Source organism: Crassostrea angulata, chromosome 8 (genome assembly GCF_025612915.1).
Source record: "Crassostrea angulata isolate pt1a10 chromosome 8, ASM2561291v2, whole genome shotgun sequence".
In the NCBI taxonomy this organism is placed as follows: Eukaryota; Metazoa; Mollusca; class Bivalvia; order Ostreida; family Ostreidae; genus Magallana; species Magallana angulata.
The window spans coordinates 51,399,266-51,412,752 of record NC_069118.1 but is presented as its reverse complement, the minus strand read 5'-3'; the positions used below and the strand labels follow the sequence as shown (position 1 = coordinate 51,412,752).

Below are 13,487 nucleotides of genomic sequence, written 5' to 3'. Positions count from 1 at the left end.
TGCGATTCAATCATTTAGCGACAAATCATGAGAATATGAAATTGAGAACATCTAATTTTTATTATAGTTTCATTAAGTTTACACCTGACTAAAAATTAAAAGCGAGATTTCAAAATCCGCTAGAGGTGCTTCTCACGGTTTTAGGAATACAATGTACTTAGTATATTAATTCCTTGCGTTTAATTAGGAATCTACAATTATTTCGCAAGGTGAACAAAAACTTTATGTATAGTTGTAAATATATATCTCAACATATAATCCAGCCTATAAATGTCTTAATTTGTTAACAGTTTAAACATTTAGACTAATGATACATTGTATCACAAAAATTTGTCAATGCAAGTATTCTTTTTTATCACTACATGTATAGTCAAATCACATAATCTATCGATGATGGCAAATATGAAAATAATTTACAGTCTATCCCTATAAATCATTACTTTATAATTACATTTACATACTTTTTTATACCAGTTTAATGTACATATGTATTAAGATAAGGATCCCATCAATGGCTGACGTATCACAAAAGATGCATCACCCACAAGTAACAGCTGTCTGAAGGTCATTACAAGGACACTGGCCCGTTATCATGCAAACAATATCAATGCAACCAAACTGTCCCACAGCAGACAATAGCATTCTCTTTCCTTTCTATTCTCACACCACGGGATACTTTGGGGAAAATTTGGTTCACTCAGCTTAATACAAAAATTTATAAACATTTTGAGACATACAATCAACAAAAAACATCATCGAAAGTACTAGAAATATTGAAAGTGTATAGAAACTAGAGATCTCGTTTTCTGTTCATTACTATATACAGACTTCGATCATTAGAGAAATCAAATCATCATCATACAGGCTGCTATAATCCAATGCATGCTATTATCTTAAGAATGACTGAAAGGATATTACAGTTGCACAGTTGGTAGTTTCTTAGTATATTGATGCCTTTTGCACACTGTTCCTCTAACAATATACTGTATGCAAGCTTATTTTCGGCCTGTGTAAAAAATGTTGTTACCAATCTTCCCATACAAACAGTTTTGCCTCATCTTGAATTCACTCAGACAAAATTGTGATTGGAGAGAGATAATTTGAGACATGGCAATTCGCCCCGTCTTAAAATTCGCCCGCTGACAACGTCAAGGCAAAAGGGGCGAAAATAAAACAAGGTAAATATTTCCCTGTTTACAGTAATACTATATATTTTCATAATTATGGTGAATACAGTAAAGCAGTGGAGTCTTCATGGAATAGATACTGCAGTAATGAACATGAACCCACCCTGTGATAATTTTTGCTTTTTAAGCCTTCCCCCCTTGTCATATTTCAAGCTCAATCAGTCAGCTTCGCCTTATACACCATTATATGAACAGCTGTTAGTGATACTGATTTACTACCAATACAAACCACACATTAAGTATTCCTATTTGTAACAGATCCTCAACTGATAATTACTATTGAAGAACAGGTGTGCAGTATAGTTAACATATCAACCTGTAAACTGTACATACCTGTATGTTAGCATTAACCTGTGCTTTGACCAATGCATCATTATCAGATGATTCAACCAGTGAATGAAAGAATCAAAATTTATTTAGACAGGTGCATCTAAAAAGTTAATTAAGCCTTCAAAAAAAAACCAACGCCTTCTGACACGATATGCTCAGATCATGGCATGTACCACAGTATTCAGCATGCCATGCACATGACCTTTCAAAATACAGGTTACATAAAATCCAAGCATATAAAAATGCATTAAGAGGTCCCATTTATGAGTCATATCATTTGATTTGTTCAAATCATGTGGAAAGGGTACCAATAAAAATTATTATACAATTAATGATCATGAAAAGCTATTACCGTAATAAACTTTCAATTTTTTGGTGACTTAATTTTTCACTTTTTGTAAATCAGTTAACCCCATTCTTCCTTTAAATCCTCATATATTATACATGCACGGATGATCGTGGTTAAGTTCAACCTTAAATTTATATCACTTTATTTCATCAGATTTCACACAGCCTTGTGAATTTTATATCAGAATCCAACTGAATCGTTGTCTACTTTTAACCCAACTCGATCCAATAAGGATGAAATAAAACCTCTCTCCTTCCAGCAATATTTGAAAGCAATCTCATCAACCGGATTTTCTGATTAAGTTTTATACCTGATGGCGCTATATGTATCAAACATTTATTTATAGTTCATCCATGCAGTAGTTTAACAAAAGCAGCTTCATTTGATAACGTAAATGTGTTCTTATAAACAGGGTCTGTTTACCGGTATTTTAATCTCCAATAATAATACATATACTTTTATATTTAAAAGAAATTACATTACACCGTAATCCAATTATCAAAAATGTTAACTCAAAATTGAAAGAACATAAAAACCTTTGCCTTCCCTTTTGGAATAGATGAATTAAAGAATAAGTATACCCCTGAGGCAAAATAAAAAGTGTGAGTAAACAATTATTTACGTCAAAATAATGTGAAATTAAACTTGGCCTTGTCACGATCAGATCCCCTAAAAACGGACTAGTTTCGGATATTGATCATTTACTTTCAATATTTCATGAATAAAGACCAGAGTAGCTTGACTGCTAACTACAGTTTAATCTCCCCCAAGTTGTCTGCTGTGGAGGGATTTCTGTGCAGTCTTCTGTAAAAATCAATGCACATTGTTAGGCCAAAGTGCCAGAGTTTTCAGGAAATCAGCACAGAGTCTGAGGCCAGTACAGGAAGGCATAAAACAAAATCTGATCCCTCACAGTCTCTTCGGTCAACTGTCTCTTGTCACACCACAGGAATAAGGCAACCAAGTCACACCGCAGGAAAAAGGCAACCAAGTCACAACGCAGGAATAAGGCAACCAAGTCACACCGCAGGAATAAGCCAACCAAGTCACGCCGCAGGAATAAGGCAACCAAGTCACAACGCAGGAATAAGGCAACCAAGTCACGCCGCAGGAAAAAGGCAACCAAGTCACGCCGCAGGAATAAGGCAACCAAGTCACAACGCAGGAATAAGGCAACCAAATCACACCACAGGAATAAGGCATCCAAGTCACGCCACAGGTCAATACTTAAATATAGGCAACCAAATCACCCCCACCCCCCAAATCTAATCTAGAGAATCCCCCCTCCTACCCACAACCTCCTTCCATACTGTTGATACTGATTTCATAAAAGGAGACTTTTCCCTTATCTGGACTGAACCACCTCCAGCAAACCCCCCCCCCTTCCCCCCATAGACACACTCATTAACCCTCCTCTAAAAGAGCATTTTTTGTCCCTGGGTCATAAAAGATCTTTAAACACCGATGCATATTTTATTCGACCAATTAATGCTTATTTTATTTTTAATCAAATTATGATTTAACCTAAAAATATGTTGTGCTTAACAAATTGATAACCAAAGGGTAAAAAATCTTTCAATACATTGATTTGAATTTTCTAAGTGCCCCTCGCTATTATACTTAATAAGCCAGTATATAAATTTCAATTAAGGCTACATTACTGCCTGACTGAGTATCCTGCCGTCGGATCTACCTTAATATTTCTTTTTTTTATTGAGAATCTCCCTTGCGGGAACATTTTTCCTATAAGCCGAATATGACAACAGACAGCCCTCATCCTTCATCTCTCCTCTCTGGATTACGCAAATTCTCACCTTCCCCTTCTTCCTCTCTAGTTAGTCTCTAAAGAGTTTTCAGTTCTATCCAAAATGACACTGAAACAATGGGAAGCTAAATCATAGTCGAAGTTGCGGAAGTTAAAAAAACAAATTTTGGCTTTAATTTTTTCTGACAAGAATGCGTCTCCTCTCTCACGAAATGGTGAGTTATCTTTTGAGTTACAAAATTAGCCAAGGCAGGTCAAGGTCTAAAAGAAATAAGGTCCTTAATTTAAATAATTAACATTTTTTTAAAAGTTCAAATGTTCCTCTTTATTAAGCAATGCAAATTTTGAAAACTTCAAAAGTCATTAAATATAACTAATACAATCATTTGGATCCTTTACGTAACTAAAATGATGCAATTACCTTCCGAGTCAATGATTATCGAAAAACTGACCAAAAAATACTGTCATAATCTACAACAAAAAACTTTCAAATTACATCAAGCTTCGTATCGATAGAGAAGATCAAAGCCAGATCTATTACAACATATCCTTTCTTTCCAATATGCAGCTGCATTAGTTATTCATTGCATAACCCTGGGTGTTAGCCCCTCCGCTGACTCTATATGGACCGGTATCAGATTCTGACTCGGAGTGAGAGGAAAAGGATTGCATTTCTCCAGGGAGCAGTTTCCACACAACAGAGCGAAAACTTCCCCTAATGGTAATCAATGTCAACAGATGAATTATACAACAAAAGCTCGACCTGTCTTCTTATATATAGTTAGAAAATATCCTTTCTACCCATTGTGTTTTGAAGACGATTTTGCACAGTACTATCATTCATGTGCATGTACATCCTATTGTACCATTTTATTTTTTTTGTGTGTGTAGAAATCAAGTTAATTCACGCAATTTTTTTTTTCAATCATACAGCATAGTCACATGATTGGGAAGTTAATAGTATTTGGAAGTTGTATAACCATCATTCTGCAATGTATTGAATGTAATTCATTGGGAGTATTTATATAGACTGTATTTCCATCTCTTGTTAGTGAGTGAATATTAGTTTCCAAATTACCAATCATGACCTATAAAAGAATAATTGCATAATAAAAATAATGGTATTTTATATACATCCATCGAGAAAAAATTGGTCATTTATGACAGCGAGCTCTTCTCTAGAATACTTTGAACAGCAGTTTAGGTATCAACATATAAATAACAGTCCAAGACTTCGAGTCATCCATTTGTATTATATTGCAAAAAAAAAAAAAATTGGATTTCCCTGTCCAGTCAACTCAATTATTCCCAATAAAAATTTCCAATTTTTCCTTTTTTTCTTTCCAAATCAGGTTTGAAGCAAGAAAAAAAAAATCCAAAAATAAATTAGAGAATTTCAAAAATTCCTTTCAAAAATTAGTTATTATATAATAATCTGATCATCACAGTTGCCAATTTTATGGAATCTGGACTCTGCGCAGGAGTTTGAAAACATTTATTATAATAAGAGAATCAACCCCCTAATCATGCAATAGATTGCTTAGTAAATAGTACCCTTTAAATAACAAGCATTCTATTTCATTTCAGTTTGAGTAATTGATTGTTTTCTCTGAGGAATTGAAAATTTTGAACTAAGATCAATGTGGCACCGTCTTCTCCCTCCCACACATCCAATTGTCCCAGCTAGTGTGGCTAAGGAGAGCCTCAATCAATAGAGATTCAAACTGTGCATCAATCAGCTAGAACTTTAGATCAAACTTTCTCTCTGTCTCTCTCTCTCTCTTCCCATCTTCCCATCAACATCTACTTGTCACTTTTGCAACCACTTCACACTTTAAACTTTAATCTCTCTCTCTCTCTCTCTCTCTCTCTCTCTCTCTCTCTCTCTCTCTCTCTCTCTCTCTCTCTCTCTCCAGTCTGAAATATCTACTGGTCACTTATTGCAACCATTGCAACCACTTCTCAATAAATAATTATTTTCCTCCTATTTCTTTTCTATCTCTTTGGGACTTTATTGAGCTTGCATATGCAGATCCATGAAAGTTTTCAAGGGGGGTTCTTATGGTTATTTGAGTTTGCTGGGGGGGGGGGGGGGGGGGGGGTCCAAAGCATAATTGTGTTAATTTTATAATGTAATTTAAAGAAATTTGAATTTTGCAGCACTAGATTTGCACATCTCCCCTGCAATTACTTAACACTGTTGCTCTCTTGCTTGCTCTCTGTCTCTCTCTCCCCAAATCTCTCTCTCAAAAGGATAGACACCAACTTTAACAGAGAAAACTTGCCGTCATGAGCCATACAATATTTCAGACACTTTGCCAAGAATAGTTAATCAAAGTGACAAACCTTCAAAACTCTTACAGACTACAGACCCGCTAGTGGGCAGATCTGGTGAAAATTAATCTCCGAGACAATTAACACTCTCCCCTCCTGGAGGCATTTTAATAAGGAACCATCATTTCCCTTGTATAGTATCCTCAAATATCATGAATAATTATAAATATACAGACTAAACAAAACATACTCATATTACACAGAATCAATTCTCCAAAGAGATCAAAACTATACTAGCTAGTATCTGTAGACACCCACCCTACAGTTCTATATTAAAACAAGCCAGTCTATCCATTGGGACTGCTACATTGCGTAATTTCAGAGGCTTATGTTTCATATCTCGCTTAATCATCTTTTATTTTATTTTCTGTTTAGGAGATATACCAGAGTTGTAAATGTGTACTTAATCAGGCATAATGATCTTCATCATAAGAGAAATATCTCTATCATAAATACACTGAATACAAATTGACCATATTTTAGTCATCTTCGTCATGTCCCAGTAATGCAAAAATTTACAGCTTAACATTGGTATCTAAAAATCAGATTTTGTTCTAATTAACATTGGGGTTTTTTTATAATACATTTTATTTCTACCAAGTGTATTATATGATATGGCATAACTTGGGTCAGCTAACCCCTTATAAAGATATAGTAAACTGTTCCAAGTTATGCATGTAACAGTAGGCAAAAACATAAAAGGGATCTGATTGCCAGTATTATGTAAATATGATTTTCAGAAACAATAAGAATAGTTTTTTTAATAATGTTTATATGATAAATATGATTTCTTCTTTGAATACCCTAAAATATTTGATTCATTTATTTCTCTTCTCTCTTTCTATTTGTCAGTGTGCCTATAATTGCAAATTGCAACCACTTCTCTCTCTCTCTCTCTCTCACTCTCTCTCTCTCTCTCTCTCTCTCTCTCTCTCTCTCTCACACACACACACATACAAAATATCCATATCCTAGCAGATATCTATTATTTATAGGTATACAAACATTTGCCAAGCAGTGATTCTCAATAGCCTCTCTCTCCTAATTTTACACCCTAGTGGTCATAATTTATTGGCCTGCAGTATACAAACATTCACTGTAAATTCATCCGTTGCTGTCCTCCACAACATTACACAAATATGATGTCCACAGAATGATTCAACATTAACTAGCCATAGGTAATTTCATTCCTAACATCTGTGCACACAGAAATGCATGTAATTGTCATCTTTCTATAGATCAGGAACATATTTATAATTAAACACATGGCACTGATTTTGTGCTTTAATCTGATATCAAATGTCAAATCAAATTGTCACATAAAACTGTTTCAGCAATGTGTGTGCTATACTGTCAATTATAACAAAAACAAATTGATAAATAAATCAAACAGATTTTTTGCTTTGCAAATTAAATCAACTTGAATTGTCACCTTCAGTTTTGCAATTCACAAGTCAGAAAACATCAAAACGGTATTACATGTACTTGATTACTCCATTAGGTTTTCTTATGATATTATCTAACTTTTTTAAATCTTTACACACCTTTGAGAAAAATTCTTCAAACACATAAACTATTTATATTTTAAATGGGATGATCTCGATGCTAAATATATAAAATGTATCCACTGCGCAACAAAATTAGACTTGGTATCTAGATAAAAACAACTGTTCAATGCAATTAAATTGCCATGTTGTGACGCACTATCATAAAAAGTATAAGTCATGGGATTTGAAGGACCTTCAAGGCAGATCGAATTGTATTGGTATTAGTATACAATTTTGTTCCTACCATTCAGTTGAATTTGAATTTAGAAGCATATCAATATTTTATAGGGAGGACTAAACATGAGCGCAGATACTCCAGTTTTCCATGGACACCATCTATATCTCCAAATGATGAAGTGAACAGAAAAGCAGTTCACACCATTTTTTAAAGGAAAATGTTATGCTACGTACCTCAATTAAACTTGATCATGTTGATGTGCAAGTACTATCTACTAAGTTAGCTGTTACTACATAGCCCTCTCTGATTTTTTAGCAAATTAAGATAATTCAGCAGGTCCAGCACAATCTCTTGATTTAGCTATATAGCTTGAAAAAGCTATATAGCTTTATTAAGATATTCAAAATAGCTTAATAAAGCTATTTATATGCAGTTTTTAAAGAAAATATTTATTGTAAGAAATGGACGAAAAATCGCAATTAACTTGCTACTCATATTTGTGCCACTGACCATTATAAACTTGACCCAAATTAAAGATAGATTTAACTCTGCAGCTTTTAAACACTTTGAAGCAAAAACTATATTTCCATTGTTTGGGTAACTGTTCACCACTTTGTGTGCAATGAGGCGTGGATAAGTATGATTTCTTCTCATTGTGATGAATTATTACCAATCAATTATCGTGTTCACCATAACTGACCTCCTTTATATTTCATTCAAGAAGTAACTGTGTGGTCATGAATCAGTTGCCCCAAAACTTTTAGTGCAAAGTCTCTTAAGGAGACGCAAACTTATGAGTAATCTTTACATGCATTGTTTACAGAACAGTTCAAAGTTGAAAATTATCACTGCACTAAAGTGCGATTTTTTATACATACTGAAAAAATTACACATTTAAGAAAAATATATGACAAAATAGCTAAATGAAGCTACCCTGAATAGCTTAATAAAGCTATTTAGCTTATTCAAGCTATATAGCTAAATCTGGAGATTGTACTGGACCTGTTCAGCAAATCAAGACGGATTCACAGATTTCTTATACCTTGCGATGCAACACTATACTACTATCAAATTTAGAAGGAAAGAATTTTTGAGAGAATTTCAAAGAAGTAAATTTTTGTTTGGTTAACTAATCTTGTATGCAGGTCTTGCAAACTTGCTTGTAAACTTGTAAATCTACAAGAGTACAAGTGCTTTAGGAAAGATGAATTAGATGATCATTCATGATCAACACTGAATCATATTCAGTGATGATATCTCTATTGCATGTGTGATGGCCAAACCATCATAGTTTGTATACCAGCTCCAGTTAGCTCAGTGAGTAGTGCACCTGACAAGAGATTTAGGGGGTCTGAGTTTGAATTCCGGTCTGGTCCATCATTATAATATTTCTCCCATCCCATTACATGTTACAAGTATATCTTTATAAGAATACAGTTCCTTATTAATAATCTCACCTGACATGCATTATACAAAATCTGATGCTCGTATTTCTTGACACCAAGTATATTCTGAAACATCTCATATAATTGTTCCTTGCTAAGAATTAACTCTGATGCTGCTGTAGACATGCGTTGTGGCTGCTTTCGTGGATCTTCCTCTCCGCGAAAAATTGCATCAAATTTTGTCATCCATGAACTTAAAACAGTTTCTTTACTTAATCCGTCTATTTCTGGTAAGCTCCTTACCCTCTTTTCTATATTATTTTTGAACACTTCTCTAAAATCATTTGCAGAGCAACCACCACTTTTAACCATGGTTGCAACTCTATCACTCTTTAGGAACACTTCGTAATAACTTTGAACAGCGTTTGTAAATGCTTCATCAGCCACTATACTAGTCTCTCCGTTTAGAAACGCCACAAATCTCTCCTTAATAGTTTGTAGCTGCTGTTTTGTGACTTTGGTTTGCCTTCTTGCCATATCTGTGGGCTGTTTAGCATTGAACGGATACGCTATACATCTCATTACAAACACATACAGTTGCAAACGCTTTTTCCTTTCTTCTTCCTCTCTCTCCAGTTTTTCCGTGTCCTCGATTGCCTTCTCCCTGTCACTGATGAGGGAGGGGGAGGGGCTCGCAGGCCGGGGAGGGCCCCGTCCATGACTTACAACACTAAGGTTTTCACCACTGGCGGACAAACTCTTTTGGTCAACATTGTTATGAATACTTAGGATGTCCGAGTTTTCGTCGTCGTTTGTTTCGTTCTCCGATTCCTCCTCGCTGGATGACGGCTCCCTCATCGTCTCCTGGAATCGAAGGCACACCCGATCTCACCAACCGGTGTGCAGTTGTGCTAAATGTGTTTATTTACAAGTGGTGCCACTTTCTGTCAAAATATATGGCACATGCGCAGTCCATTATTGATTTCCCATATTTACAAATTCGGAGCAAAATAGGTTAAATACATTGTCTCGGATAAATATGGAATATTCAGGATCTTTTTATTCTTCTGGCCCAGGGACCATAAAACTTAGACGAGCTCACTTTTGATCTCAGTCTCACTTTTCCACTATATATTCCTTTTGTAAAAGTGAGACTGAGATCAAAAGTGAGCTCGTCTAACTTTAATGGCCCCGGGGCCTGATGTGTAGCATATAAAAAAATATCTTTCTCTTAATTTTGAGAATTTTCCCCCTTATATACTGGACCTGTCAACTTTTTCTTAAATGTTCCATGGCACACTATAAGGATTTATGCAGATGACATAATCCTGTGAAAGATAAATATATGAATTATTTTATGTAATATTTTCATTTAGGAAAGATATGAAAATTATACTGTAGTCATAAATGATATATACTATATAACGTAGGCCTTGGACAAGCATCCCTTCGGCAAACACAACAATCCCTTTGACCCCCCCCCCCCCCCCCTTTAAAAAAAATTTGGATGTGCGCATACATGTATGAGAACGTGTTTGGAAAGTTTTTCTTGACGAGCGTATTACATGTATAAAATAAGACATGAATTCTATGGGAAAGAGGAAAACAAAAATTCAGCGCTGAATTTGACCATGACCAGAATGTGAATCACGTTTTTCTTTTAGACACATTTACAATAGCTTTAATTTAATTAAAAGCTTGGTCAGTATAGTTTTGAGTTTCGATCAAGTGTTATGATTCTGATTAGAAATTAAACATGTTTGTTTTTGTTTTTTTTGTTTTTTTTTTTTGGGGGGGGGGGGTATTTGTTGGGTTTTTTATTTTTTTTTATTTATTTTTTTTTTGGGGGGGGGATGGGGCATCCTTTCCTCTTTTTTATGTTGTTTTTTTTTTTATCTTTAAATGTTGTGTTGTTAATAACTACATGGGGGGAATATAAATCACATTTTAAAATGTCGAGAAGGGAACCATCTTCCAGAATTTGCCTGCATATAATGACAAAAATTTCCTGCATTCCTTTTAATTTCAGTACACCCGTCCGTATATTCAACTATGTTTTCTTTACCCATAGTGAACTTTTCATAACTGATTGATATATATCATTGAAAATCGGGGAATGACAGCAGACCTCCAAATATTTGGACGCTACTTTCAAAAATAAAAAAGTGTTAAAAGTCATCTTATTTTTCCATCCATGAAACTTGCTCATCGGTGCTTCAATAATTTGTGTATACTGGGATACTTTCATACACAGCTTATCTTAATTGTGAGAGATTAATTCAAAGAATTAAAGATATAAACGTAAAATTTTACTGTTGAGATAGGCAGATGGTATTTGGTACCCCTCTATATAAATAAGAGACTACGTTTATTGTGTTTTAAACGAAGAACTCACAAGTGGCGATGAATTTCATTACATTTTAGAATGTTCAGCAATACTAGACGTAAGTATAGACGAAATATTGAAGTGAAAAAATATCTAAACACACAGTCTTGCAAAAGACCAAATCTTGTATAAAGTTTTTTTAACTCATTTCAAATTAATTGGGATTCTAAATTTCTGGGGAAACCATGTGCGTTCAAATCAGATATTTTAGGTCCAGTCTGTTCCTGAGAGAGAGAGAGAGAGAGAGAGAGAGAGAGAGAGAGAGAGAGAGAGAGAGAGAGAGAGAGAGAGAGAGAGAGAGATGTATATCATATGCATACGTACCTAAAAGTAGATACAAAGGAAGGTAACTCTGCGTGGTCATTAATTATACAAATTACTAACTAAAGAATTAAGTGTATGTAATACACATCAATTTTTGCTGTAACATATTTTAATTATCCATTATGCATGTATGTATATGTATACATGTATGGCACGCCAAATTCACAAAAATGAGTTAGACATAGTTTCACAGTCGATAAACTAGGTTTAACGGTTGTGAGCTATAGTTTACGGACAGAAAACTATAGTTAATGACGATAATCTATATTTCACATCTGAAACCATAGTTAACGCGGTCATCTATATGTTTCAGAAGTGTGAAACTATAATTAACACCGAAAACAACCATTTGCGACTGCAAAAATAGTTTACCTGATAAATATAGTTTCAAGAGTGTGAAACTATCATTAACAACTCTAGTTAACGAATGCAAATATACAGTTTACAGATGTGAATCTATATTACTAACAATCTGTAACTCATGAGTTTGAATTCCGCTGAGGCTTTTACAAAAATTGACCTCTCTGAAAAAAAAAATGAAAACATAATATTAGGCCAAAAGTTGTAAAATTTGAAAATTCTGAAACGGTTAAAGAATTTGGATAATTATATATAATTTTAATCACTTTAATATCTACATGTGTCCCATACCACATTAACACTAGAATGTCTGTTTTTAGGATGTGTTTTGCTTTGGTGGAGTTTTGTGGATTTTAAAAAAAAATCTATTATATAGATATCTTTTAATAAATTCAAATCTCACCGGCACCTGGCTTTATATATTTTTCTCATAATGAAAATATATAACCTCTAACTAATCATGTATTATTGTGTAGAGGATATGATTCAAAGGCGTCTGAACCGGAAGGGTGGGGCTGGGGGGGGGGGGCTTAGCCCCCCCCCCCCTTTCCCACTTTTTTGGCAAAGTTAGACCTAACAATCATGCAGTCACATGCATCAGGAATGGGTCATTCCCCTTTTTTCTCACAGCAAACATTTTTCTTAAATTTGCACATTTAAAAAATTGAAGTATCAGGGATATATATTGAAAATTGCAGTTATATGTATACCACCCCCCCCCCCTCCCCCCCCCCCCCCATAAGGTATATCGTGATTTTGTGATTATTTTATTTTTTAATTTTGGTGGGTAAAATTATTTTTTTGGAGCAACAGCATATTACGCTACCACACCCCCCCCCCCCCCCCCCCCCGGGGCAAATTAGGAATTTCATGATTTTCGGAAATAGTCTTTTTTTCTTTGCTTGTCAAGATTTCTGTTGATTAGTCTAGCCCCCACCCCCCCCCCACCCCCCCCCCCCCCACCCCCCCACCCCACCAAACCACCCACTTTCAATTTGCTTCCGACTCCACTGTAATTTTTATTATAAGATAAATATTTATAAGTCAAATTATAATTTTACTTATAAATTTATATTTATAAGATATAACGTCAGGTGTCTTTGATATATCTAAGTGCAAAAGGGTCTTAAAGTGTAACATTACTCCTTTCTCTTTTGATACTGAGTGTGGATGAAAAAAGGCAATATTTTGTTTAGCATATATTCTGTTTAATGATCCAACATCCTCATGGACAATTGAGATTTCTTTTAATTAGACATTTAATTTGCATTTCTCACTATTTATCAATTTTATCCGATTAAAAATATTCTTTCCGTTTTCGCACCGATTTTTTCATTTTCAT

At 34.6% G+C, this 13,487-nt stretch overlaps 1 protein-coding gene across 15 annotated transcripts in view; it reads right to left on the bottom strand.

Moving 5' to 3' along the window:
* Positions 1-10,073, bottom strand: part of LOC128157675 (calcium-dependent secretion activator 1-like) — a 41,001-nt gene extending 30,928 nt beyond the window's left edge. For 6 of the 15 annotated variants that reach the window (XM_052820264.1, XM_052820261.1, XM_052820265.1 and 3 more), the window contains exon 1: positions 9,148-10,072. In XM_052820264.1, the coding sequence (XP_052676224.1) occupies positions 9,148-9,933 (786 nt within the window). In that variant the 5' untranslated portion in view covers positions 9,934-10,072. Of the gene's footprint in view, positions 1-9,147 lie in introns of all 15 variants that reach the window. The other 9 variants (XR_008239846.1, XM_052820262.1, XM_052820258.1 and 6 more) reach the window with 2 other exon arrangements.
* Positions 10,074-13,487: the final 3,414 nt, after the last annotated feature.